This window comes from Penaeus vannamei, chromosome 41 (assembly GCF_042767895.1).
Source record: "Penaeus vannamei isolate JL-2024 chromosome 41, ASM4276789v1, whole genome shotgun sequence".
In the NCBI taxonomy this organism is placed as follows: Eukaryota; Metazoa; Arthropoda; class Malacostraca; order Decapoda; family Penaeidae; genus Penaeus; species Penaeus vannamei.
This window is the reverse complement of record NC_091589.1, coordinates 1,738,506-1,765,110: the sequence shown is the minus strand read 5'-3', so window position 1 is coordinate 1,765,110 and position 26,605 is coordinate 1,738,506. Positions and strand designations below refer to the sequence as shown.

The 26,605-nt window shown below is 35.6% G+C and overlaps 6 protein-coding genes across 6 annotated transcripts; all 6 read right to left on the bottom strand.

Moving 5' to 3' along the window:
* Nucleotides 1–5,159: 5,159 nt before the first annotated feature.
* On the bottom strand, nt 5,160–5,969 carry LOC138860406 (polyadenylate-binding protein 1-B-like). Its single transcript, XM_070117901.1, has 2 exons — nt 5,928–5,969; nt 5,160–5,815 (listed from the first exon to the last, which is right to left on the bottom strand). The coding sequence occupies exons 1-2, from the start codon at nt 5,937–5,939 to the stop codon at nt 5,234–5,236; spliced, it is 594 nt and encodes a 197-aa protein (XP_069974002.1). The 5' UTR covers nt 5,940–5,969; the 3' UTR covers nt 5,160–5,233.
* A 1,620-nt stretch (nt 5,970–7,589) lies between these two features.
* LOC138860369 (apidaecins type 22-like) lies at nt 7,590–8,405 on the bottom strand. The gene is made up of 2 exons (XM_070117786.1): nt 8,394–8,405; nt 7,590–8,282 (listed from the first exon to the last, which is right to left on the bottom strand). Exons 1-2 carry the CDS (start codon nt 8,403–8,405, stop codon nt 7,674–7,676), a joined length of 621 nt encoding a protein of 206 aa, XP_069973887.1. The 3' UTR covers nt 7,590–7,673.
* A 1,701-nt stretch (nt 8,406–10,106) lies between these two features.
* LOC138860405 (polyadenylate-binding protein 1-B-like) lies at nt 10,107–10,955 on the bottom strand. The gene is made up of 2 exons (XM_070117900.1): nt 10,916–10,955; nt 10,107–10,804 (listed from the first exon to the last, which is right to left on the bottom strand). The coding sequence occupies exons 1-2, from the start codon at nt 10,925–10,927 to the stop codon at nt 10,187–10,189; spliced, it is 630 nt and encodes a 209-aa protein (XP_069974001.1). The 5' UTR covers nt 10,928–10,955; the 3' UTR covers nt 10,107–10,186.
* Nucleotides 10,956–12,603: 1,648 nt separating this feature from the next.
* Nucleotides 12,604–16,603, bottom strand: LOC138860404 (apidaecins type 73-like). The gene is made up of 3 exons (XM_070117899.1): nt 16,551–16,603; nt 16,170–16,438; nt 12,604–13,149 (listed from the first exon to the last, which is right to left on the bottom strand). The coding sequence occupies exons 1-3, from the start codon at nt 16,560–16,562 to the stop codon at nt 12,690–12,692; spliced, it is 741 nt and encodes a 246-aa protein (XP_069974000.1). The 5' UTR covers nt 16,563–16,603; the 3' UTR covers nt 12,604–12,689.
* Nucleotides 16,604–21,641: 5,038 nt separating this feature from the next.
* On the bottom strand, nt 21,642–22,374 carry LOC113826997 (polyadenylate-binding protein 1-B-like). Its single transcript, XM_070117785.1, has 2 exons — nt 22,363–22,374; nt 21,642–22,250 (listed from the first exon to the last, which is right to left on the bottom strand). Exons 1-2 carry the CDS (start codon nt 22,372–22,374, stop codon nt 21,642–21,644), a joined length of 621 nt encoding a protein of 206 aa, XP_069973886.1.
* A 1,684-nt stretch (nt 22,375–24,058) lies between these two features.
* LOC113826994 (apidaecins type 73-like) lies at nt 24,059–24,966 on the bottom strand. Its single transcript, XM_070117784.1, has 2 exons — nt 24,772–24,966; nt 24,059–24,652 (listed from the first exon to the last, which is right to left on the bottom strand). The coding sequence occupies exons 1-2, from the start codon at nt 24,964–24,966 to the stop codon at nt 24,059–24,061; spliced, it is 789 nt and encodes a 262-aa protein (XP_069973885.1).
* Between the last annotated feature and the right edge of the window lie 1,639 nt (nt 24,967–26,605).

Sequence of the window (26,605 nt, the reverse complement as noted above, 5' to 3'; positions counted from 1 at the left end):
CTCTGCAGGATTGGTGAGACGGAACAGGGCGATGTGACTCCGCCAATCCGTCCGTCTCCTTATATACCTGTTCACTCAAACGACCTTGGCAAAACGCAGACAGCACAGTACGAAAATAGAAACTGGCTTTGAGTAGGACACGCCCACATGAGATGAAGAACCGCCCACAGGAAATGTCTGGTGTCTTAGTCACTATTCTTCATTATCTTCGGCATGGGACTAACAGTGTCTTGAATAAAGGATTTTTTTACTACAAGTGTGCGAGTGAAAGTTACAAAGAAAAATCAAAATACATATTTTTCATTTGTCCAGCACACTACCTGTGCATATACATACGTATATCAATAGATAATAATTATAGTTATAACTAATTATAGGCAGATCCACAGCTTTACAGCATATAGGTGCCTGTTTATGTATGCACATATGCATATTTTTACATAAATGTATTTATTATGGTTATATATGTCCATACATTTATGCCCCTTCGTGTGTATTTTCATGGTTATGAACATTCTGTTAATATGTTAGCTTCCTGTAACTGTATTTTTCTTGGGCCATTACATTTTTTTTTTTCAGAAAGATATCAGTAACAGGTGTACACACACACACACACACACACACACACACACACACACACACACACACACACACACATATATATATATATATATATATATATATATATATATATATATATATTCTATATATACAGCTTGTATAAATATGAATGTAAACATAGTGTATGAATACGAATATATATATATATATATATATATATATATTGTATATAGATATATACATATAAGCGTGTGTATGTCTGTATGTACATACATATATCTATATATACATACATATACATATATACAGTATATATAAAATTATGCATACTGAATATGTATATATATGTATACATATGTGAATGTATATGTATACATATGTGTATATATGTGTGTGTATATGTATATATATTTGTGTGTATATATATGTACATGTGTGTGCATATATTCATACATATATAAACATATACATACATATATACATATATACATACATATATACATACATATATACATATATATATACATACATGTATACATATATACATACATATATACATACATATTTACATACATATATACATATATACATGCATATATACATATATATTACGTATATATATATGAATACATATATACATATTTATATACATATATATACATACGTATGTACATGTATATACATATATATACATACGTATGTACATGTATATACATATATATACATACGTATGTACATGTATATACATATATAAACATACATATGTACATGTATAATCATATATATACATACGTATGTACATGTATATACATATATATACATACGTATGTACATGTATATACATATATATATATATATATATATATATATATATATATATATATATATATATATATATATATATATATATATATATATATATATATATATATACATATATATACATACATATGTACATGTATATACATATATATACATACGTATGTACATGTATATACATATATATACATACGTATGTACATGTATATACATATATATACATATACATATATACATACATGTATACATATATATACATATGATGCACAGTGAGAGAACGTCTAAAATCTATTGTTTATTGTATCTATATATACTTATGGTTATTCAATATATCAGTGTAATATTTGCATCATATAATTTGCAATTTTATACTTATGAAAATCAGTCCCGTAATTACAAGAAGTATCATTCAACTGTACAGCTCATTTAATATCAGTTACCCAGCTTTTGTAGCGTTTTCTGGCTGTTACAGTTAGCTATGTTTGTGATTTAGTTGTTTATATAATTCACTTACATATCAGTATGTTTATCCATTCCATTTTCTCGATGGTTTACAATCAGGATTCTTAAATCAAAGATATATTTAATTTGGATTGACTTTATTGTTTTTAAATTAAATTTCGAGATGAAACTCTCAGACAAGGTCAGGGCATATAAACCTCTTGTGCCTTAGTGGTGGTGAGCGCGGTAACCGTACCCATAGTGAGCTCCACTGTGGTAGGGGCGGTACACGGCCTGGTGGTAGCCATGGGCGAAACCAGGATCAGCTTCTGGCTCGGCAGATCTCTTGTGGTGGCTGTGAGAATAGGGTGTGTAGTGGTAGGAGGGGTAATAGACGGGGTGGTATGACCTGTGACCGTAGCTGGCTTCAGCCTCAGCAACGGGGTCAGCGGACCTCTTGTGGTGGTGGTGGACGGAGGGAATGTAGTGGTGTGCTTGGTAACCGTAGGAATAGGGGTGGTAGTAAGCTCGGTAAGAGGGCTCTGCCTCGGCCTCAGGGTCGGCGGACCTCTTGTGGTGGTGGTGGACGTAGGGAGTGTTGTGGTAGCCGTAGGAATAGGGACGGTAGTAGCCTGGGTAGTGGTAGGAACCGTAAGAGGGCTCGGCTTCGGCCTCAGGCTCGGCGGACCTCTTGTGGTAGGTGTGGTAGGGATGATAGTAGGTGCGGGGGTAGTAGGCATGGTGTTGGACACCATAACCATAGTTGTAGCCACGACTTGGCTCCGCCTCTCGCTTCTCCACCTCAGAAGCGCAAGCGGCAACCGCCAGAAGCACAAACACCTGAAGGTACACAATCCTGAATTGAACATCCATTTCTAAAATCAACCACGATACAAAATAAGCCCCGTTAATCCTGTTCTCAAAGGAATGAACACATTGAACTTTTACTCACCAAGTACTTCATCTCTGCAAGATTGGTGAGACGGAACAGGGCGATGTGACTCCGGCAGTGCGTCCGACTTCTTATATACCTGTTCACACGCAAGACCTTGACAGACCGCCGACAAGTCAGAAATTGACTTTGGATAGGACACGCCCACGTCATGTGAAGGACCCGCCCCCAGGAACCACCTGGTGTCTAAGTCATTGATCATCATTGATATCGTGCATGCGACTGACAGTTCCTTGAAGTAGATAAGCAGGTCGACTAATGTACAGCGGATGTTTATATATACATGTATATATGTGTAATCCTTTATCTATTAATTTATCCATGTGCCTGTGTATGTATGAATGTATGTTTTCTGTGTATATATGTATCATTGTATGTTCTAAAATATGAATGTATATATTATGTATGTTTGTATAAATTATACATATATGTATGTATATAGGAGTGTGTTCATAGATATATGAGTGAGTAAATATGTATAAATATACATCTATATATGTATATAGATGTATATATATATACGTTTATATATGAATATGTAGATAATCACACATACACACATATATACTCACTTACACACCCGCGTGCGCACATGTATGTGTGTATATATAGATGTGTGTGTGTGTGTGTAAATGTGTGCAATATATGTGTATGTGGGTATAAGTATTATGTATAAATTACATATTCTATAGATTTGTGCGTTTGTGTGTGTGTGTGCATTTATGTATATGTATGCATATATACATTTATTAATATATCTATGTCTATATATATCCATATCCATAGTATGAATGAATGTATTTGAGCATAAATGTCGTCTTTAAACTTTATCTGGAATGAATTTACAGGAACCGACAAGAGGCGTTCGAGCAGATTCCAGTGGCTTCGGTCGATTGCATCAGTGACTGTTCATTTGTTCTTCTCAAACACAGTCACAGATAACGCCGGTTACAATTACAGGAACAACCGTCGGTGTTATGACCTTTCTCTTCGTGGTCGTCTCCAGAGTAAAATCTCGTGACTTGAGGCGAATGGGAGATGCGACGAAATATGATGCCGTATAGCTTGCCTCAAATATTTCCATTTATTCTATAATTATGCTTCTAAATAGTCGCAACTAAAAAACAACTAAGCCAATTTCAACTAATAATTACAAATGTGTGATTGCTAACATTTCAGTTTTCTTACTAGAGTTATTTCAGGCCTGCTTCCAAGTTCACTTCTCTCTTCCACTAAGATGTTTATTATTAACATAAAAAATGAAAGGAATTTTCTCTTATAAATAATGTACCAAAACACCACTTACGAGTTGTGGCACTCCTCAACACACACACACACACACACTCACACACACATACATATATGCATATACACTGTATAATCGTTATCATCTTTCCAACTGTAGGATTCCCATACCGTATATTTTTTCTTGGTTCTTTGGCAACCAGTTTCGTTTTAAAATACTGACGACAGGAACCATACAGATACAGAGCAATATATACCCTGACACAAGCACCGTATCTTATTTCTATTATGTTTTAGTTCTCCCTGAAACATGTCCAGTGAGTCCGAAACACCATTTGAGTTGAACTTTGTAGTATATTCGCTTTCTTTTTCTTCTTTTCTCTTTTTCCTTTTCCTCAATTACAGTTACAAATAATGCCAGTTCAAATTGCAGGTCCAATAGTGGGTGTTTCATGACGTTCCTTTCATGGCAATCTCCAAAATGAATCCTCGTGGCTGGAAACACTCGGTGGGTGCGACGTGCAGCTTGACTTGCCTCGAGTAATTTCATTGGTTTGATGGTTGTTCTTCTACACAGTCAGTCACAACTGCAAAAACATTTTCAATGGCATAAAACTCATTTACAGTTATTAATTACAAATGTGTAATTCCTAACTTCTCAGTTTCCTTACGATTATAGTTACTTTAGATCTGCTCCCAAGTTTGCTTCCCTCCTTCACTATGTTCACTCAACCTGAAAAGATTAAACATTTTCTGTATGAATTATAAATTAAATTTGAGCTTTAATATCACTTCCGAGTATTGGCACTGCTTATGGGACATGGCACTGGCACCTCGACTTCCTCTCGCGATTCCAGTGAGCTGACGATGCTGACAGCGCTGCGGCTGACGAGGCCGGCGACTGAAGGATGGGGCTGACTCTCGCTCTCGACCGAAGGATGGGTGAATGGGTGGAGTGGCTTGGTTCCTGTAAGGCTGCGTTGTTAAGGTCGTTTGTGTCATTCGTATGTATGTTTGTGTTGTATTTCTATGGTTGTGCGTTTATGTGATATGGTTGTTTTGTCTTGGACATCTATTCCTTTTTCTTAATAAATTGTGTAATAAGGATTCATAAATCAGAAACATGATTTAGAAACTTTTTTCGATTTCTTTATTACTTTTCAAAATAAAGCATAGCCAAAATCAGCACAAACCCCCAGTGCCTTAGTGGTGAGCCTAGTAGCCATAACCATAGTGAAGTCCATGGTAGTGGGCGGGATGGTACTGGTGGTGGTGAGCATAACTGACTCCTGCGTCAGCTTCTGGCTCGGCAGACCTCTTGTAGTGGCTGTGAGTGTAGGGAAAGTAGTGGGAGGAGTGGTAGTAACGAGGGTACACAGGGTGGTAGCCGGGCTCAGCAACGGGGTCAGCGGACCTCTTGTGGTGGTGGTGGACGGAAGGAATGTAGTGGTGTGTTTGGTAACCGTAGGAATAGGGGTGGTAGTAAGCTCGGTAAGAGGGCTCTGCCTCGGCCTCAGGCTCGGCGGACCTCTTGTGGTGGTGGTGGACGTAGGGAGTGTTGTGGTAGCCGTAGGAATAGGGACGGTAGTAGCCTGGGTAGTGGTAGGAACCGTAAGAGGACTCGGCTTCGGCCTCAGGCTCGGCGGACCTCTTGTGGTAGGTGTGGTAGGGGTGATAGGTGCGGGGGTAGTAGGCATGGTGATGGAGACCATAACCATAGTTGTAGTCACGACTTGGCTCCGCCTCTCGCTTCTCCACCTCAGAAGCGCAAGCGGCAGCCGCCAGAAGCACAAACACCTGAAGGTACATAATGTTAGATTAATCATCCATTTTAGAAACCATTGAAGACACAAAATAAACGCCATTATTCCTGTTCACAGAAGATTAAGACCACTGAAATGTTACCCACCAAGTACTTCATCTCTGCAGGATTGGTGAGACGGAACAGGGCGATGTGACTCCGCCAATCCGTCCGTCTCCTTATATACCTGTTCACTCAAACGACCTTGGCAAAACGCAGACAGCACAGTACGAAAATAGAAACTGGCTTTGAGTGGGACACGCCCACATGAGATGAAGAACCGCCCACAGGAAATGTCTGGTGTCTTAGTCACTATTCTTCATTATCTTCGGCATGGGACTAACAGTGTCTTGAATGAAGGATTTTTTTTCCTACATGTGTGCGAGTGAAAGTTACAAAGAAAAATGAAAATACATATTTTTCATTTGTCCAGCACACTATCTGTGCATATACATACGTATATCAATAGATAATGATTATAATTAAAGATAATTATAGGCAGATCCACAGGTTTACAGCATATGGGTGCCTGTTTATGTATGCACATATGCATATGTTTACATAAATGTATTTATTATGGATATATATGTGCATACATTTATGCCCCTTCGTGTGTGTGTATTTTCATGGTTATGAACATTCTGTTAATATGTTAGCTTCCAGTAACAGTATTTTTCTTGGGCCATTACATTTTTTTTTTTTTTTTAATTATAACAGAACAGGTATATATATATATATATATATATATATATATATATATATATATATATATATATATATATATATATACTCTATATATACAGCTTGTATAAATATAAATGTAAACATAGTGTATGAATACGAATATATATATATATATATATTGTATATAGATATATACATATATACATATAGGTGTGTGTATGTCTGTATGTACATACATACATACATGTATATATACACACATATACATATATACAGTATATATAAAATTATGCATACTGAATATGTATCTACATGTATACATATGTGAATGTATATGTATACATATGTGTATATATGTGTGTGTATATGTATATATATTTGTGTGTATATATATCTACATGTGTGTGCATATATTCATACATATATAAACATATACATACATATATACATATATACATGCATATATACATACATATATACATACATATATATACATACATGTATAAATATATACATACATATATAAACATACATGTATACATATATACATACATATGTACATATATATTTACATATATATTTACATACATATATACGTATATACACTTACATATATACATATATATATATATTTACGTATATATGTATATGAATACATATATACATACTTATATACATATATATTCATACGTATGTACATGTATATACATATATATACATATACATATATACATACATGTATACATATATATACATATGATGCACAGTGAGAGAACGTCTAAAATCTATTGTTTATTGTATCTATATATACTTATGGATATTCATTATATCAGTGTAATATTTGCATGATATAATTTGCAATTTTGTGCTTATGAAAATCAGTCCCGCAATTACAAGAAGTATCATTCAACTGTACAGCTCATTTAATATCACAGTTAACCAGCTTTTGTACCGTGTTTTCTGGCTGTTGCAGTTAGCTATGTTTGTGATTTAGTTGTTTATATAATTCACTTACATATCAGTATGTTTATCTATTCCATTTTCTCGATGGTTTGCAATCAGGATTTTTAAATCAAGGATATAATTAATTTGGATTGACTTTATTGTTTTTAAATTAAATTTCGAAATAAAACTCTCAGACAAGGTCAGGGCATATAAACCTCCTGTGCCTTAGTGGTGGTGGGCGCGGTAACCGTACCCATATTGAGCTCCACTGTGGTAGGGGCGGTACACGGCCTGGTGGTAGCCATGGGCGAAACCAGGATCAGCTTCTGGCTCGGCAGATCTCTTGTGGTGGCTGTGAGAATAGGGTGTGTAGTGGTAGGAGGGGTAATAGACGGGGTGGTATGACCTGTGACCGTAGCTGGCTTCAGCCTCAGCAACGGGGTCAGCGGACCTCTTGTGGTGGTGGTGGACGGAAGGAATGTAGTGGTGTGCTTGGTAACCGTAGGAATAGGGGTGGTAGTAAGCTCGGTAAGAGGGCTCTGCCTCGGCCTCAGGCTCGGCGGACCTCTTGTGGTGGTGGTGGACGTAGGGAGTGTTGTGGTAGCCGTAGGAATAGGGACGGTAGTAGCCTGGGTAGTGGTAGGAACCGTAAGAGGGCTCGGCTTCGGCCTCAGGCTCGGCGGACCTCTTGTGGTAGGTGTGGTAGGGGTGATAGGTGCGGGGGTAGTAGGCATGGTGATGGAGACCATAACCATAGTTGTAGCCACGACTTGGCTCCGCCTCTCGCTTCTCCACCTCAGAAGCGCAAGCGGCAGCCGCCAGAAGCACAAACACCTGAAGGTACATTATGTTAGATTAAGCATCCATTTTAGAAACCATTCACGATAAAAATGAACACCATTATTCCTGTTCACAGAAGATTAAGACCACTGAAATGTTACCCACCAAGTACTTCATCTCTGCAGGATTGGTGAGACGGAACAGGGCGATGTGACTCCGCCAATCCGTCCGTCTCCTTATATACCTGTTCACTCAAACGACCTTGGCAAAACGCAGACAGCACAGTACGAAAATAGAAACTGGCTTTGAGTGGGACACGCCCACATGAGATGAAGAACCGCCCACAGGAAATGTCTGGTGTCTTAGTCACTATTCGTCATTATCTTCGGCATGGGACTAACAGTGTCTTGAATGAAGGATTTTTTTTTCTATATGTGTGAAAAATGAAAATACATATTTTTCATTTGTCCAGCACACTACCTGTGCATATACATACGTATATCAATAGATAATAATTATAGTTATAACTAATTATAGGCAGATCCACAGGTTTACAGCATATGGATGCTTGTTTATATATGCACATATGCATATGTTTACATAAATGTATTTATTATGGATATAAATGTGCATAAATTTATGCCCCTTCGTGTGTGTGTATTTTCATGGTTATGAACATTCTGTTAATATGTTAGCTTCCAGTAACTGTATTTTCCTTGGGCCATTAATTTTTTTTTTTTTTTTTTTTTTTTTTTTTTTTTAGAAAGATATTACAGAACAGTAAGACGTATATATATATATATATATATATATATATATATATATATATATATATATATATATATATATATATTTATATATACGTATATGTATATATATATATATATATATATATATATATATATATATATATATATATATATATATATATATATATATATATATATATATATATATATATATATATATATATTGTATATAGATATATACATATATACATATAGGTGTGTGTATGTCTGTATGTACATAACTACATGTGTATATACATACATATACATATATACAGTAGATATATAATTATGCATACTGAATATGTATATATATGTATACATATGTGTATATATGTGTGTGTGTATATGTAAATATATTTGTGTGTAGATGTATTTACATGTGTGTGCGTATATTCATACATATATAAACTTATACATACATATATACATATATATATACATATATACATATATATATACATACATACACATACTTACATGTATACATATATACATACATGTATACATACATATATACATACATATATATATACTTACATTTATACATATATACATACATATATACATATATGTTTATATACATATATACATATATATTTATATACATATATACATGCATATACATATATATTTACGTATATATGTATATGAATACATATATACATACTTATATACATACATATACATACGTATGTACATGTATATACATATATATACATATATATATACATACATGTATGCATATATATACATATGATGCACAGTGAGAGAACGTCTAAAATCTATTGTTTATTTTATCTATATATACTTATGGATATTCATTATATCAGTGTAATATTTGCATCATATAATTTGCAATTTTATGCTTATGAAAATCAGTCCCGCAATTACAAGTAGTATCATTCAACTGTACAGCTCATTTCATATTACAGTTACCCAGCTTTAGTAACGTGTTTTCTGGCTGTTACAGTTAGCTATGTTTGTGATTTAGTTGTTTATATAATTCACTTACATATCAGAATGTTTATCCATTCCTTTTTCTCGATGGTTTACAATCAGGATTCTTAAATCAAAGATATAATTAATTTGGATTGACTTTATTGTTTTTAAATTAAATTTCGAGATGAAACTCTCAGACAAGGTCAGGGCATATAAACCTCTTGTGCCTTAGTGGTGGTGAGCGCGGTAACCGTACCCATATTGAGCTCCACTGTGGTAGGGGCGGTACACGGCCTGGTGGTAGCCATGGGCGAAACCAGGATCAGCTTCTGGCTCGGCAGATCTCTTGTGGTGGCTGCGAGAATAGGGTGTGTAGTGGTAGGAGGGGTAATAGACGGGGTGGTATGACCTGTGACCGTAGCTGGATTCAGCCTCAGCAACGGGGTCAGCGGACCTCTTGTGGTGGTGGTGGTGGACGGAGGGAATGTAGTGGTGTGCTTGGTAACCGTAGGAATAGGGGCGGTAGTAGTTGGAGGAACCGTAAGAGGGCTCTGCCTCGGCCTCAGGCTCGGCGGACCTCTTGTGGTGGTGGTGGATGTAGGGAGTGTTGTGGTAGCCGTAGGAATAGGGACGGTAGTAGCCTCGGTAGTGGTAAGAACCGTAAGAGGGCTCTGCTTCGGCCTCAGGCTCAGCGGACCTCTTGTGGTAGGTGTGGTAGGGGTGATAGTAGGTGCGGGGGTAGTAGGCGTGGTGGTGACCATAACCATAGTTGTAGTCACGACTTGGCTCCGCCTCTCGCTTCTCCACCTCAGAAGCGCAAGCGGCAGCCGCCAGAAGCACAAACACCTGAAGGTACATAACGTTAGATTAAACATCCATTTTAGAAATCATTCATGACACAAAATAAACACCTTATTCCTGTTCACAGAAGATTAAGACCACTGAAATGTTACCCACCAAGTACTTCATCTCTGCAGGATTGGTGAGACGGAACAGGGCGATGTGACTCCGCCAATCCGTCCGTCTCCTTATATACCTGTTCACTCAAACGACCTTGGCAAAACGCAGACAGCACAGTACGAAAATAGAAACTGGCTTTGAGTAGGACACGCCCACATGAGATGAAGAACCGCCCACAGGAAATGTCTGGTGTCTTAGTGACTATTCTTCATTATCTTCGGCATGGGACTAACAGTGTCTTGAATGAAGGATTTTTTTTAATGTGTGCGAGTGAAAGTTACAAAGAAAAATGAAAATACATATTTTTCATTTCTCCAGCACACTACCTGTGCATAAGCATACATATATTAATAGATAATAATTATAGTTATAGCTAATTATAGGCAGATCCACAGGTTTACAGCATATGGGTGCCTGTTTATGTATGCACATATGCATATGTTTACATAAATGTATTTATTATGGATATATATGTGCATACATTTATGCCCCTTCGTGTGTGTGTATTTTCATGGTTATGAACATTCTGTTAATATATCAGCTTCCAGTAACTGTATTTTCCTTGGGCCATTACAATTTTTTTTTCAGGAAGATATAACAGTAATAGGTATATATATATATATATATATATATATATATATATATATATATATATATATATATATATATATTTACATATATATATATATACATATACTCTATATATACAACTTGTATAAATATGAATGTAAACATAGTGTATGCATACGAATATATATATATATATATATATATATATATATATATATATATATATATATATATATATTGTATATAGATATATACATATAGGTGTGTGTAAGTCTGTATGTACATACATATATCTATATATACATACATATACATATATACAGTATATATATAATTATGCATACTGAATATGTATATATATATGTATACATATGTGAATGTATATGTATATATACATATATATATGTGTGTGTGTGTATATGTATATATATTTGTGTGTATATGTACATGTGTGTGCGTATATTCATACATATATAAACATATACATACATATATACATATATACATACATATATACATACATGTATACATACATATATACATATATATACTTATATACATATATATTTACATACATATATACATAAATATTTACATACATATATACATATATACATGCATATATACATATATATTTACGTATATATATATATATATATATATATATATATATATGAATAAATATATACATACCTATATACATATATATTAATACGTATGTACATGTATATACATATATATATACATATACATATATATATATACATACATGTATACATATATATACATATGATGCACAGTGAGAGAACGTCATAAATCTATTGTTTATTGTATCTATATATATTTATGGATATCCATTATATCAGTTTAATATTTGCATGATATAATTTGCAATTTTATGCTTATGGAAATCAGTCCCGCAATTACAAGGTCTCATTGAACTGTACAGCTCATTTAATATCACAGTTAACCAGCTTTTGTACCGTGTTTTCTGGCTGTTGTAGTTAGCTATTTTTGTGATTTAGTTGTTTATAGAATTCACTTACATATCAGTATGTTTATCCATTCCATTTTCTCGATGGTTTGCAATCAGGATTCTTAAATCAAGGATATAATTAATTTGGATTGACTTTATTGTTTTTAAATTAAATTTCGAGATGAAACTCTCAGACAAGGTCAGGGCATATAAACCTCTTGTGCCTTAGTGGTGGTGGGCGCGGTAACCGTACCCATATTGAGCTCCACTGTGGTAGGGGCGGTACACGGCCTGGTGGTAGCCATGGACGAAACCAGGATCAGCTTCTGGCTCGGCAGATCTCTTGTGGTGGCTGTGAGAATAGGGTGTGTAGTGGTAGGAGGGGTAATAGACGGGGTGGTATGACCTGTGACCGTAGCTGGCTTCAGCCTCAGCAACGGGGTCAGCGGACCTCTTGTGGTGGTGGTGGACGGAGGGAATGTAGTGGTGTGTTTGGTAACCGTAGGAATAGGGGTGGTAGTAAGCTCGGTAAGAGGGCTCTGCCTCGGCCTCAGGCTCGGCGGACCTCTTGTGGTGGTGGTGGACGTAGGGAGTGTTGTGGTAGCCGTAGGAATAGGGACGGTAGTAGCCTGGGTAGTGGTAGGAACCGTAAGAGGGCTCGGCTTCGGCCTCAGGCTCGGCGGACCTCTTGTGGTAGGTGTGGTAGGGGTGATAGGTGCGGGGGTAGTAGGCATGGTGATGGAGACCATAACCATAGTTGTAGGCACGACTTGGCTCCGCCTCTCGCTTCTCCACCTCAGAAGCGCAAGCGGCAGCCGCCAGAAGCACAAACACCTGAAGGTACACAATCCTGAATTAAACATCCATTTCTAATATCAACCACGATACAAAATAAGCCCCGTTAATCCTGTTCTCAAAGGAATGAACACATTGAAATGTTACTCACCAAGTACTTCATCTCTGCAGGATTGGTGAGACGGAACAGGGCGATGTGACTCCGGCAGTGCGTCCGACTCCTTATATACCTGTTCACACGCAAGACCTTGACAGACCGCCGACAAGTCAGAAATTGGCTTTGGATAGGACACGCCCACGTCATGTGAAGGACACGCCTCCAGGAACTACCTGGTGTCAAAGTCATTGGTCATCATTGATATCGTGCATGCGACTGACAGTTCCTTGAAGTAGATAAACAGGTCGACTAATGTACAGCGGATGTTTATATATACACGTATATATGTGTAATAATTTATCTTTTGATTTCTCTATGTGCCTATGTATGTATGAATGCATGTTTTCTGTGTATATATGTATCATTGTATGTTCTTAAATATAAATGTATATATTATGTATGTTTGTATAAACTATACATATATGTATGTATATAGGAGTGTGTGCGTAGGTATATGAGTGAGTAGATATGTATATATATACATCTATATATGTATATAGATGTATGTATATACGATTATATATGAATATGTAGATAATCATACATACACACATACTCACATACACACCCGCGCGCAAACATGTGTATGTGTGTATATTGTGTGTGTAAATGTGTGCAATATATGTGTATGTGAGTATATGTATTATATATAAATTACATATTCTATAGATCTGTGCGTTTGTGTGTGTGTGTGTGTGCACTTATGTATATGTATGCATATATACATTTATTAATATATCTATGTCTATATATATCCATATCCATAGTATAAATGAATGTATTTGAGCATAAATGTCGTCTTTTAACTTTATCTGGAATTAATTTACAGGAACCGACAAGAGGCGTTCGAGCAGATTCCAGAGGCTTCGGTCGATTGCATCAGTGACTGTTCATTTGTTCTTCTCAAACGCAGTCACAGATAACGCCGGTTACAATTACAGGAACAACCGTCGGTGTTATGACCTTCCTCTTCGTGGTCGTCTCCAGAGTAAAATCTCGTGACTTGAGGCGAATGGGAGATGCGACGAAATATGATGCCGTATAGCTTGCCTCCAATATTTCCATTTATTCTATAATTATGCTTCTAAATAATCACAACTAAAAATCAACTAAACCAACTACAACTAATAATTACAAATGTGTGATTGCTAACATTTCAGTTTTCTTACTAGAGTTATTTCAGGCCTGCTTCCAAGTTCACTTCTCTCTTCCACTAAGATGGTTAATCATTAACGTGAAAATGAAAAGAATTTTCTCTTATAAATAATGTATCAAAACACCACTTACGAGTTGTGGCACTGCTCAACACACACACACTCACACACACATACATATATGCATATACACTGTATAATCGTTATTATCATCTTTCTAACTGTAGGATTCCCATACCCTATATTTTTTCTTGGTTCTTTGGCAACCAGTTTCGTTTTAAAATACTGACGACAGGAACCATACAGATGCAGAACAATATATACCCTGACACAAGCACCGTATGTTTCTTTATTTTTATTGTTTTAGTTCTCCCTGAAACGTGTCCAGTGAGTCCGAAACACCATTTGAGTTGAACTTTGTAGTATATTCGCTTTCTTTTTCTTTTCTTTTTTTTTCTCAACTACAGTTCCAGATAATGCCAGTTCAAATTGCAGGTCCAATAGTGGGTGTTTCATGACGTTCCTTTCATGGCAATCTCCAAAATAAATCTTCGTGGCTGGAAACACTCGGTGGGTGCGACGTGCAGCTTGACTTGCCTCGAGTTATTTCATTGGTTTGATGGTTGTTCTTCTAAACAGTCAGTCACAACTGCAAAAACATTTTCAACGGCATAAAACTCATTTACAGTTATTAATTGTTAATCATTAATTCCTAACTTCTAGGTTTCCTTACGAATATAGTTACTTTAGATCTGCTCCCAAGTTTGCTTCCCTCCTTCACTATGTTCACTCAACCTGAAAAGATTAAACATTTTCTGTATGAATTATAAATTAAATTTGAGCTTTAATATCACTTCCGAGTATTGGCACTGCTTATGGGACATGGCACTGGCACCTCGACTTCCCCTCGCGATTTCAGTCAGCTGACGATGCTGACAGCGCTGCGGCTGACGAGGCCGGCGACTGAAGGATGGGGCTGACTCTCGCTCTCGACCGAAGGATGGGTGAATGGGTGGAGTGGCTTGGTTCCTGTAAGGCTGCGTTGTTAAGGTCGTTTGTGTCATTCGGTTGTATGTTTGTGTTGTATTTCTATGGTTGTGCGTTTATGTGATATGGTTGTTTTGTCTTGGACATCTACTCCTTTTTCTTAATAAATTGTGTAATAAGGATTCATAAATCAGAAACATGATTGATTTGGAAACTTTTTTCGATTTCTTTATTACTTTTCAAAATAAAACTTATAGAGAAAATCAGCACAAACCCCCAATGCCTTAGTGGTGAGCCTGGTAGCCATAACCATAGTGAAGTCCATGGTAGTGGGTGGGTTGGTACTGGTGGTGGTGAGCATAACTGACTCCTGCGTCAGCTTCTGGCTCGGCAGACCTCTTGTAGTGGCTGTGAGTGTAGGGAAAGTAGTGGGAGGAGTGGTAGTAACGAGGGTACACAGGGTGGTAGCCGGGCTCAGCAACGGGGTCAGCGGACCTCTTGTGGTGGTGGTGGTGGACGAAAGGAATGTAGTGGTGTGCTTGGTAACCGTAGGAATAGGGGTGGTAGTAAGCTCGGTAAGAGGGCTCTGCCTCGGCCTCAGGCTCGGCGGACCTCTTGTGGTGGTGGTGGACGTAGGGAGTGTTGTGGTAGCCGTAGGAATGGGGACGGTAGTAGCCTGGGTAGTGGTAGGAACCGTAAGAGGGCTCGGCTTCGGCCTCAGGCTCGGCGGACCTCTTGTGGTAGGTGTGGTAGGGGTGATAGGTGCGGGGGTAGTAGGCATGGTGATGGAGACCATAACCATAGTTGTAGGCACGACTTGGCTCCGCCTCTCGCTTCTCCACCTCAGAAGCGCAAGCGGCAGCCGCCAGAAGCACAAACACCTGAAGGTACATAATGTTAGATTAAACATCCATTTTAGAAACCGTTCAAGACACAAAATAAACACCATTATTCCTGTTCACAGAAGATTAAGACCACTGAAATGTTACCCACCAAGTACTTCATCTCTGCAGGATTGGTGAGACGGAACAGGGCGATGTGACTCCGCCAATCCGTCCGTCTCCTTATATAGCTGTTCACTCAAACGACCTTGGCAAAACGCAGACAGCACAGTACGAAAATAGAAACTGGCTTTGAGTAGGACACGCCCACATGAGATGAAGAACCGCCCACAGGAAATGTCTGGTGTCTTAGTCACTATTCTTCATTATCTTCGGCATGGGACTAACAGTGTCTTGAATGAAGGATTTTTTTTTTTTTCTATATGTGTGAAAAATGAAAATACATATTTTTCATTTGTCCAGCACACTACCTGTGCATATACATACGTATATCAATAGATAATAATAATAGTTATAGATAATTATAGGCAGATCCACAGGTTTACAGCATATGGGTGCCTGTTTATGTATGCACATATGCATATGTTTACATAAATGTATTTATTATGGATATATATGTGCATACATTTATGCCCCTTCGTGTGTGTGTATTTTCATGGTTATGAACATTCTGTTAATATGTTAGCTTCCAGTAACTGTATTTTCCTTGGGCCATTACAATTTTTTTTTCAGAAAGATATAACAGTAACAGGTATGTATATCTGTATATATATATATATATATATATATATATATATATATATATTCATATATATACATATACTCTATATATACAGCTTGTATAAATGTAAATGTAAACATAGTGTATGAATACGAATATATATATATATATATATATATATATATATATATATATATATATATATATATATATATATATTGTATATAGATATATACATATAGGTGTGTGTATGTCTGTATGTGCATACATATATCTATATATCCATACATATACATATATACAGTATATATATAATTATGCATACTGAATATGTATATATATATATATATATATATATATATATATATATGTATACATATGTGCATGTATATGTATACATATATGTATATATGTGTGAGTGTATATGTATATATATTTGTGTCTATATGTACATGTGTGTGCGTATATTCATACATATATAAACATATACATACATATATACATATATACATACATGTATACATAAATATATATATATATACATATATACATATATATTTACATACATATATACATATATATTTACATACATATATATATACATGCATATATACATATATATTTACGTATATATATATATATATATATATATATATATATATATATATATATTTATATATATGAATAAACATATACATACCTATATACATATATATTAATATGTATGTACATGTATATACACATATATATACATATACATATATATACATACATGTATACATATATATACATATGATGCACAGTGAGAGAACGTCATAAATCTATTGTTTATTGTATCTATATATACTTATGGATATTCATTATATCAGTGTAATATTTGCATGATATAATTTGCAATTTTATGCTTATGAAAATCAGTCCCGCAATTACAAGAAGTATCATTCAACTGTACAGCTCATTTAATATCACAGTTTCCCAGCTTTTGTAGCGTGTTTTCTGGCTGTTACAGTTAGCTATTTTTGTGATTTAGTTGTTTATATAATTCACTTACATATCAGTATGTTTATCCATTCCATTTTCTCGAGGGTTTACAATCAGGATTCTTAAATCAAAGATATAATTAATTTGGATTGACTTTATTGTTTTTAAATTAAATTTCGAGATGAAACTCTCAGACAAGGTCAGGGCATATAAACCTCTTGTGCCTTAGTGGTGGTGAGCGCGGTAACCGTACCCATATTGAGCTCCACTGTGGTAGGGGCGGTACACGGCCTGGTGGTAGCCATGGGCGAAACCAGGATCAGCTTCTGGCTCGGCAGATCTCTTGTGGTGGCTGTGAGAATAGGGTGTGTAGTGGTAGGAGGGGTAATAGACGGGGTGGTATGACCTGTGAGCGTAGCTGGCTTCAGCCTCAGCAACGGGGTCAGCGGACCTCTTGTGGTGGTGGTGGACGGAGGGAATGTAGTGGTGTGTTTGGTAACCGTAGGAATAGGGGTGGTAGTAAGCTCGGTAAGAGGGCTCTGCCTCGGCCTCAGGCTCGGCGGACCTCTTGTGGTGGTGGTGGACGTAGGGAGTGTTGTGGTAGCCGTAGGAATAGGGACGGTAGTAGCCTGGGTAGTGGTAGGAACCGTAAGAGGGCTCGGCGGACCTCTTGTGGTAGGTGTGGTAGGGGTGATAGGTGCGGGGGTAGTAGGCATGGTGATGGAGACCATAACCATAGTTGTAGGCACGACTTGGCTCCGCCTCTCGCTTCTCCACCTCAGAAGCGCAAGCGGCAGCCGCCAGAAGCACAAACACCTGAAGGTACATATGTTAGATTACACATCCATTTTAGAAACCATTCATGACACAAAATAAACGCCATTATTCCTGTTCACAGAAGATTAAGACCACTGAAATGTTACCCACCAAGTACTTCATCTCTGCAGGATTGGTGAGACGGAACAGGGCGATGTGACTCCGCCAATCCGTCCTTCTCCTTATATAACTGTTCACTCAAACGACCTTGGCAAAACGCAGACAGCACAGTACGAAAATAGAAACTGGCTTCGAGTAGGACACGCCCACATGAGATAAAGAACCGCCCACAGGAAATATCAGGTGTCTTAGTCACTATTCTTCATTATCTTCGGCATGGGACTAACAGTGTCTTGAATGAAGGATATTTTTTTCTACATGTGTGCGAGTGAAAGTTACAAAGAAAAATTAAAATACATATTTTTCATTTGTCCACCATACTACCTATGCATATACATACGTATATCAATAGATAATAATTATAGTTATAGATAATTATAGGCAGATCCACAGGTTTACAGCATATGGGTGCCTGTTTATGTATGCACATATGCATATGTTTACATAAATGTATGTATTATGGATATATATGTGCATACACTTACATCCCTTCGTGTGTGTGTATTTTCATGGTTATGAACAATCTATTAATATATTAGCTTCCAGTAACTGTATTTTTTTTGGGCCATTACATTTTTTTTTCAGAAAGATATAAACAGTAACAGGTATATATATATATATATATATATATATATATATATATATATATATATATATATATATATATATATATATATATATATATATATTTATTTATATATATATATATATATATATATATATATATATATATATATATATATATATATATATATATATATATATATATATATATACAGTTTGTATAAATATAAATGTAAACATAGTGTATGAATAAGAATATATATATATTATATATAGATATAAACATACATACATATAGGTGTGTGTATGTCTGTATGTACGTACATACATGTATATATACATACATATACATATATACTGTACATATATAATTATACATACTGAATATGTATATATATGTATACATATGTGTATATATATGTGTGTGTATATGTATATATATTTGTGTGTATACATATGTACATGTGTGTGTATATTCATACATATATCAACATATACATACATATATGCATACATATATATACATACATGTATACATATATACATACATATATACATATATATTTACATATATATATACATATATATTTACATACATATATACATAGATATTTACATACATATATACATATATATTTACATACATATATACATATATATTTACATACATATATACATATATATTTACATACATATATACATATATATTTACATACATATATATTTACATACATATATACATATATATTTACATACATATATACATATATATTTACATACATATATACATATATATTTACATACATATATACATATATATTTACATACATATAGACATATATATTTACATACATATATACATATATATTTACATACATATATACATATACATTTACATACATATATACATATATATTTAAATACATATATACATATATATTTACATACATATATACATATATATTTACATACATATATACATATATATTTACATACATATATACATATATATTTACATACATATATACATATATATTTACATACATATAGACATATATATGTACATACATATATACATATATATTTACATACATATAGACATATAGATTTACATACATATATACATATATATTTACATACATATATACATATATATTTACATACATATAGACATATATATTTACATACATATAGACATATATATTTACATACATATAGACATATATATTTACATACATATATACATATATATTTACATACATATATACATATATATTTACATACATATATACATATATATTTACATACATATATACATATATATTTACATACATATATACATATATATTTACATACATATATACATATATATTTACATACATATATACATATATATTTACATACATATATACATATATATTTACATACATATATACATATATATTTACATACATATATACATATATACATACATATATACATATATATTTACGCATGTATATATATTTATATATATATGAATAAATATATACATACTTATATACATATATCTTAATACGTATGTACATGTATATACATATATATACATATACATATATATACATACATGTATACATATATATGCATATGATGCACAGTGAGAGAACGTCATAAATCTATTGTTTATTGTATCTATATATACTTATGGATATTCATTATATCTTAGTAATATTTGCATGATATAATTTGCAATTTTGTGCTAATGGAAATCAGTCCCGCAATTACAGGTAGTATCATTCAACTGTACAGCTCATTTCATATCACAGTTTCCCAGCTTTTGTAGCGTGTTTTCTGGCTGTTACAGTTAGCTATATTTGTGATTTAGTTGTTTATATAATTCACTTAGATATCAGTATGTTTATCCATTCCATTTTCTCGAGGGTTTACAATCAGGATTCTTAAATCAAAGATATAATTAATTTGGATTGACTTTATTGTTTTTAAATTAGATTTCGAGATGAAACTCTCAGACAAGGTCAGGGCATATAAACCTCTTGTGCCTTAGTGGTGGTGGGCGCGGTAACCGTACCCATATTGAGCTCCACTGTGGTAGGGGCGGTACACGGCCTGGTGGTAGCCATGGGCGAAACCAGGATCAGCTTCTGGCTCGGCAGATCTCTTGTGGTGGCTGTGAGAATAGGGTGTGTAGTGGTAGGAGGGGTAATAGACGGGGTGGTATGACCTGTGAGCGTAGCTGGCTTCAGCCTCAGCAACGGGGTCAGCGGACCTCTTGTGGTGGTGGTGGACGGAGGGAATGTAGTGGTGTGCTTGGTAACCGTAGGAATAGGGGTGGTAGTAAGCTCGGTAAGAGGGCTCTGCCTCGGCCTCAGGCTCGGCGGACCTCTTGTGGTGGTGGTGGACGTAGGGAGTGTTGTGGTAGCCGTAGGAATAGGGACGGTAGTAGCCTGGGTAGTGGTAGGAACCGTAAGAGGGCTCGGCTTCGGCCTCAGGCTCGGCGGACCTCTTGTGGTAGGTGTGGTAGGGGTGATAGGTGCGGGGGTAGTAGGCATGGTGATGGAGACCATAACCATAGTTGTAGCCACGACTTGGCTCCGCCTCTCGCTTCTCCACCTCAGAAGCGCAAGCGGCAGCCGCCAGAAGCACAAACACCTGAAGGTACATAATGTTAGATTACACATCCATTTTAGAAATCATTCATGACACAAAATAAACGCCATTATTCCTGTTCACAGAAGATTAAGACCACTGAAATGTTACCCACCAAGTACTTCATCTCTGCAGGATTGGTGAGACGGAACAGGGCGATGTGACTCCGCCAATCCGTCCGTCTCCTTATATACCTGTTCACTCAAACGACCTTGGCAAAACGCAGACAGCACAGTACGAAAATAGAAACTGGCTTTGAGTAGGACACGCCCACATGAGATGAAGAACCGCCCACAGGAAATGTCTGGTGTCTTAGTGACTATTCTTCATTATCTTCGGCATGGGACTAACAGTGTCTTGAATGAAGGATTTTTTTTAATGTGTGCGAGTGAAAGTTACAAAGAAAAATGAAAATACATATTTTTCATTTGTCCAGCACACTACCTGTGCATAAGCATACATATATCAATAGATAATAATTATAGTTATAGCTAATTATAGGCAGATCCACAGGTTTACAGCATATGGGTGCCTGTTTATGTATGCACATATGCATATGTTTACATAAATGTATTTATTATGGATATATATGTGCATACATTTATGCCCCTTCGTGTGTGTGTATTTTCATGGTTATGAACATTCTGTTAATATGTTAGCTTCCAGTAACTGTATTTTTCTTGGGCCATTACATTCTTTTTTTCAGAAACATATAAACAGTAACAGGTATATATATATATATATATATATATATATATATATATATATATATATATATATATATATATATATATACAGCTTGTAAAAATATGAATGTAAACATAATGTATGAATAAGAATATATATATTGTATATAGATATATACATATATACATAAAGGTGTATGTCTGTATGTACATACATACATGTATATATACATACATATACATATATACAGGACATATATAATTATGCATACTGAATATGTATATATATGTATACATATGTGTATATATGTGTGTGTGTATATGTATATATATTTGTGTGTATATATATGTACATGTGTGTGCGTATATTCATACATATATAAACTTATACATACATATATACATATATACATACATATATACATATATATACATACATATACATACTTACATGTATACATATATATACATACATATATACATACATATATATACTTACATTTATACATATATACATATATATTTATATACATATATACATATATATTTATATACATATATACATGCATATATACATATATATTTACGTATATATGTATATGAATACATATATACATACTTATATACATACATATACATACGTATGTACATGTATATACATATATATATACATATACATATATATACATACATGTATACATATATATACATATGATGCACAGTGAGAGAACGTCTAAAATCTATTGTTTATTGTATCTATATATACTTATGGATATTCATTATATCAGTGTAATATTTGCATGATATAATTTGCAGTTTTATGCTTATGGAAATCAGTCCCGCAATTACAAGTAGTATCATTCAACTGTACAGCTCATTTAATATCACAGTTACCCAGCTTTTGTAGCGTGTTTTCTGGATGTTACAGTTAGCTATGTTTGTGATTTAGTTGTTTATATAATTCACTTACATATCAGCATGTTTATCCATTCCATTTTCTCGAGGGTTTACACTCAGGATTCTTAAATCAAAGATATAATTAATTTGGATTGACTTTATTGTTTTTAAATTAAATTTCGAGATGAAACTCTCAGACAAGGGCAGGGCATATAAACCTCTTGTGCCTTAGCAGTGATGGGCGCGGTAACCGTACCCATATTGAGCTCCACTGTGGTAGGGGCGGTACACGGCCTGGTGGTAGCCATGGGCGAAACCAGGATCAGCTTCTGGCTCGGCAGATCTCTTGTGGTGGCTGTGAGAATAGGGTGTGTAGTGGTAGGAGGGGTAATAGACGGGGTGGTATGACCTGTGAGCGTAGCTGGCTTCAGCCTCAGCAACGGGGTCAGCGGACCTCTTGTGGTGGTGGTGGACGGAGGGAATGTAGTGGTGTGTTTGGTAACCGTAGGAATAGGGGTGGTAGTAAGCTCGGTAAGAGGGCTCTGCCTCGGCCTCAGGCTCGGCGGACCTCTTGTGGTGGTGGTGGACGTAGGGAGTGTTGTGGTAGCCGGAGGGATAGGGACGGTAGTAGCCTGGGTAGTGGTAGGAACCGTAAGAGGGCTCGGCTTCGGCCTCAGGCTCGGCGGACCTCTTGTGGTAGGTGTGGTAGGGGTGATAGGTGTGGTGATGGAGACCATAACCATAGTTGTAGGCACGACTTGGCTCCGCCTCTCGCTTCTCCACCTCAGAAGCGCAAGCGGCAGCCGCCAGGAGTACACACACCTGAAGGTACACAATCCTGAATTAAACATCCATTTCTAAAATCAACCACGATACAAAATAAGCCCCGTTAATCCTGTTCTCAAAGGAATGAACACATTGAAATTTTACTCACCAAGTACTTCATCTCTGCAGGATTGGTGAGACGGAACAGGGCGATGTGACTCCGGCAGTGCGTCCGACTCCTTATATACCTGTTCACACGCAAGGCCTTGATAGACCGCCGACAAGTCAGAAATTGGCTTTGGATAGGACACGCCCACGTCATGTGAAGGACCCGCCCCCAGGAACTCCCTGGTGTCTAAGTCATTGATCATCATTGATATCGTGCATGCGACTGACAGTTCCTTGAAGTAGATAAGCAGGTCGACTAATGTACAGCGGATGTTTATATATACATGTATATATGTGTAATCCTTTATCTTTAGATTTATCTATGTGCCTGTGTATGTATGAATGTATGTTTTCTGTGTTTATATGTATCATTGTATGTCCGTAAATATGAATGTATATATTATGTATGTTTGTACAAATTATACATATATGTATGTATATAGGAGTGTGTGCGTAGGTATGTGAGTGAGTAAATATGTATAAATATACATCTATATATGTATATAGATGTATGTATATACATTTATATATGAATATGTAGATAATCACACATACACACATACTCACATACACACCCGCGCGCACACATGTGTGTGTGTGTATATATATATGTGTGTGTGTAAATGTGTGCAATATATGTGTATGTGATTATATGTATCATATATAAATTACATATTCTATAGATCTGTGCGTTAGTGTGTGTGTGTGCGCACTTATGTATATGTATGCATATATACATTTATTAATATATCTATGTCTATATGTATCCATATCCATCGTATGAGTGAATGTCTTTGAGCATATATGTCGTCTTTTAACTTTATCTGGAATAAATTTACAGGAACCGACAAGAGGCGTTCGAGCAGATTCCAGTGGCTTCGGTCCATTGCATCAGTGACTGTTCATTTGTTCTTCTCAAACACAGTCACAGATAACGCCGGTTACAATTACAGGAACAACCGTCGGTGTTATGACCTTTCTCTTCATGGTCGTCTCCAGAGTAAAATCTCGTGACTTGAGGCGAATGGGAGATGCGACGAAATATGATGCCGTATAGCTTGCCTCAAATATTTCCATTTATTCTATAATTATGCTTCTAAATAGTCGCAACTAAAGAACAACTCAACCAATTTCAGCTAATAATTACAAATGTGTGATTGCTAACATTTACGTTTTATTACTAGAGTTATTTCTTCCAAGTTATCTCTTCCACTAAGATGTTTAATCATTAACATGAAAATGAAAAGAATTTTCTCTTATAAATAATGCATCAAAACACCACTTACGAGTTGTGGCACTGCTCAACACACACGCACATTCACACACACACTCACACACACACACACACACACACACACACACACACATATGTATATACACTGTATAATCGTTATTATCATCTTTCTATCTGTAGGATTCCCATACCCTATATTTTTTCTTGGTTCTTTGGCAACCAGTTTCGTTTACCAATACTGACGACAGGAACCATACAGATGCAGAGCAATATATACCCTGACACAAGCACCGTATGTTTCTTAAGGTCGTTTGTGTCATTCGTATGTATGTTTGTGTTGTATTTCTATGGTTGTGCGTTTATGTGATATTGTGGTTTTGTCTTGGACATCTATTCATCTTTCTTAATAAATTGTGTAATAAGGATTCATAAATCCGAAACATGATTGATTTGAAAACTTTTTTCGATTTCTTTATTACTTTTCAAAATAAAACTTATTGACAAAATCAGCACAAACCCCCAGTGCCTTAGTGGTGAGCCTGGTAGCCATAACCATAGTGAAGTCCATGGTAGTGGGCGGGTTGGTACTGGTGGTGGTGAGCATAACT

Bases quoted from the DNA above. Each gene is read 5' to 3' on its own strand.
- LOC138860404 (XM_070117899.1), bottom strand. The intron at 13,150-16,169 runs GTCCGCCGAGCC...CTACCACAAGAG, and splicing joins GTCCACCACCACCACAAGAG to GTCCGCCGAGCCTGAGGCCG.
- LOC113826994 (XM_070117784.1), bottom strand. From the start codon at position 24,966: ATGATCAATGACTTAGACACCAGGGAGTTCCTGGGGGCGGGTCCTTCA. The intron at 24,653-24,771 runs GTACTTGGTGAG...GTGTACCTTCAG, and splicing joins ACCAATCCTGCAGAGATGAA to GTGTGTGTACTCCTGGCGGC.